The following is a 2500-nucleotide window of genomic DNA, read 5'->3' as shown; positions in this document are numbered from 1 at the left end:
CACACACACACACACATATATATATATATATATTATATAGATATATGTATATATACATTATATATATATATATATTAATATATATACACACATAATATATATGTATATATATATACATATACATAAGCACACACACACACACAAACACACACACACACACACACACACACACACACACACACATATATACACACACACACACACACATACACATATATATATGCACACACACTCACACACACACACACACACACACACATATATATATGTGTGTGGGTGTGTGCATATATGTGTGTGTGTGTGTGTAAATGCGTATGTATTTATGTGTATATATATGTATATATATATACACATATACAGATATATATATTATACACACAATATTTTTCTGTTCGTGTGCAAATCTATCAATTTTATTTACGAGTCATTACAGAAATGTGTTTGAGCTTGCCTATGGATATGCCTCTTAATTAAGAATTACGGTAGAATACGATTATAAGAAATTATCCGTCAGCTTTATACAAAATTGTATTATTTTTCTGGTGCTTAGCTCTTTTTTCTCTGCAAGTATATCCAAAAGATACTAAACCGCGAATAAGGAATCTTCACTAAATGGGGGGGAGGGGGAAGACCATGACATCAACTGCGTAAACATAACTGTTAACAATTTTGTTAAAGTTATTCATAATGATCATGCCGTGCATTAATAATCTTGTGATTGTCACATGTTACCGTACTAAAAACACTAGGATGTGGCATGCGCACGCAAGGGAGGCGGGGTTTAAATAAGACCTCACAGTGGCATCCTCCGACTATCTGTCTAGTGCCAACCCCTCAGAGAGAGCAGCTGGCACATATCGCTCACGGATTGCCGAATTGGTTCTCAGTCCAGGCAAAGGCTTTCGAACGTAGATCTTTACATCAGCCTATATATTTTTGCCACTGGCTTGTATAAAGGCAAAGCATGGACTACGTAAAGAATACGGTATGTATACCTGTAATGTATGGTTGTCTGATCAGACTGTTGGCAGATTCATAACAATTTTAAGTATCTACAGACTATATAGGAAGTATCAAAAGGCTTTGTATTTATTATCATTTGCTTTACGTCATTAGTGTCCAACTTTTTCCAATTTTGGGGGTCCTCATTACATGGCGCGTTCCCTCTGCCCTTCTTTAAATACAATATTTTATTACCCTAATCAGGAAATGTCATCAAATATCACGGTATATGTCATTAAATATTACAGTACATGTAATTAAATATTGCGATTCTTTCCCTATCCAGAGATTCTCAAATTCCCCCCAAATTCCATAGTTCTCAAGATATAATTCCACCTTTTGTCAAGCCTTCGCCCCATCCTTCTAACAGTCCTTCATGCCCCCACCCCCCTCCCACTGAAGACACTTTTTGTCATTGAAACATTCTATTTCTCATTTCTGTATTAAATAAGTTACATTTAAAAATATAGGAAACTCTGATAGAAGTTTTCCCTTAAGAAGACAGAAACATCAAATTTGTTATCAGTATAGTTAACGAAGATAAGAACAAATACCATAACCTTCGTCTTTCACACCTAACTAACGCTTACCAATGTTCCTTTCCAGCCCGGTGTTCTTGGCTGGGTGGTAGGGCCATTCCCCCGCCGTCAGCAGGGTTCTGGGGCGTCGGTCCTGGATGTCCCCTTGGGCTCTCCTGAAGACGATTGACAGCCTGTTGAGGGGAATCGGCCAGGTGAGCGGAATCTGTACCTTGCGTGCCATTACCATTGCCAGGAGTCCTTCAACCTACTGTCAGGCCGGTGATGTTCTTTTGTTCATGTATAATCTGTTCTCTGTTCTGTTTCACGTACTCGTGGTGATTTCTTCTAGTTCTTCCCGCCATATCTCTCTCTGTCTGTCTGACTCTGTGTCACTCTGTCGGTCTGACTCTTTATTTTATCGTAAAGCTTTTTTTAAATGCTCATTTCATTTTTATTTACATTTTTCTCCGTCTCCGTCTCTCTCTCTCTCTCTCTCTCTCTCTCTCTCTCTCTCTCTCTCTTTCTATCTCTCTTTCTCTCTCGCTCTCTCTCTCTCTCGCTCTCTCTCTCTCTCTCTCTCTCTCTCTCTCTCTCTCTCTCTCTCTCTCTCTCTCTCTCTCTCTCTCTCTCTCCCCCCCCCCCTCCTCTCTCTCTCTCTCTCTCTCTCTCTCTCTCTCTCTCTCTCTCTCTCTCTCTCTCTCTCTCTCTCTCTTTCTCTCTCTCTCTCTCTCCCTCTCCCACTTTAGGGACTCAATATTGGCTTAATCAATTACTAAACTGGATAAAGAAAATATAGACATGACTGGGCTCGTAAAGAATATTGTTAAAACATGAACGTGAAAACGAAATTTCCATTAGTGTATAGAATAGCTGGTTCCAGTCACGGGAAACTAAGGTCTACCTCTCATGACCAGTGCTGATTTTCATTCCAAAGTCGTTTCCAGAGAATGATATCAGGATTACTATCTGCAGTTTCC

At 39.2% G+C, this 2500-nt stretch overlaps 1 protein-coding gene across 1 annotated transcript in view; it reads left to right on the top strand.

Moving 5' to 3' along the window:
- The first annotated feature begins 2321 nt into the window (after window positions 1-2321).
- LOC125030664 (urea transporter 1-like) overlaps window positions 2322-2500 on the top strand; it is a 15541-nt gene continuing 15362 nt past the window's right edge. The window contains exon 1 of the mRNA XM_047620889.1: window positions 2322-2333. Within this exon, the coding sequence (XP_047476845.1) occupies window positions 2322-2333 (12 nt within the window). The remainder of the gene's footprint in view (window positions 2334-2500) is intronic.

The sequence above is a fragment of the Penaeus chinensis genome, chromosome 1, assembly GCF_019202785.1.
Source record: "Penaeus chinensis breed Huanghai No. 1 chromosome 1, ASM1920278v2, whole genome shotgun sequence".
NCBI classification, from domain to species: Eukaryota; Metazoa; Arthropoda; class Malacostraca; order Decapoda; family Penaeidae; genus Penaeus; species Penaeus chinensis.
The sequence above is the reverse complement of the archived record's forward strand: the minus strand, read 5'-3'. Positions and strand labels throughout refer to the sequence as shown.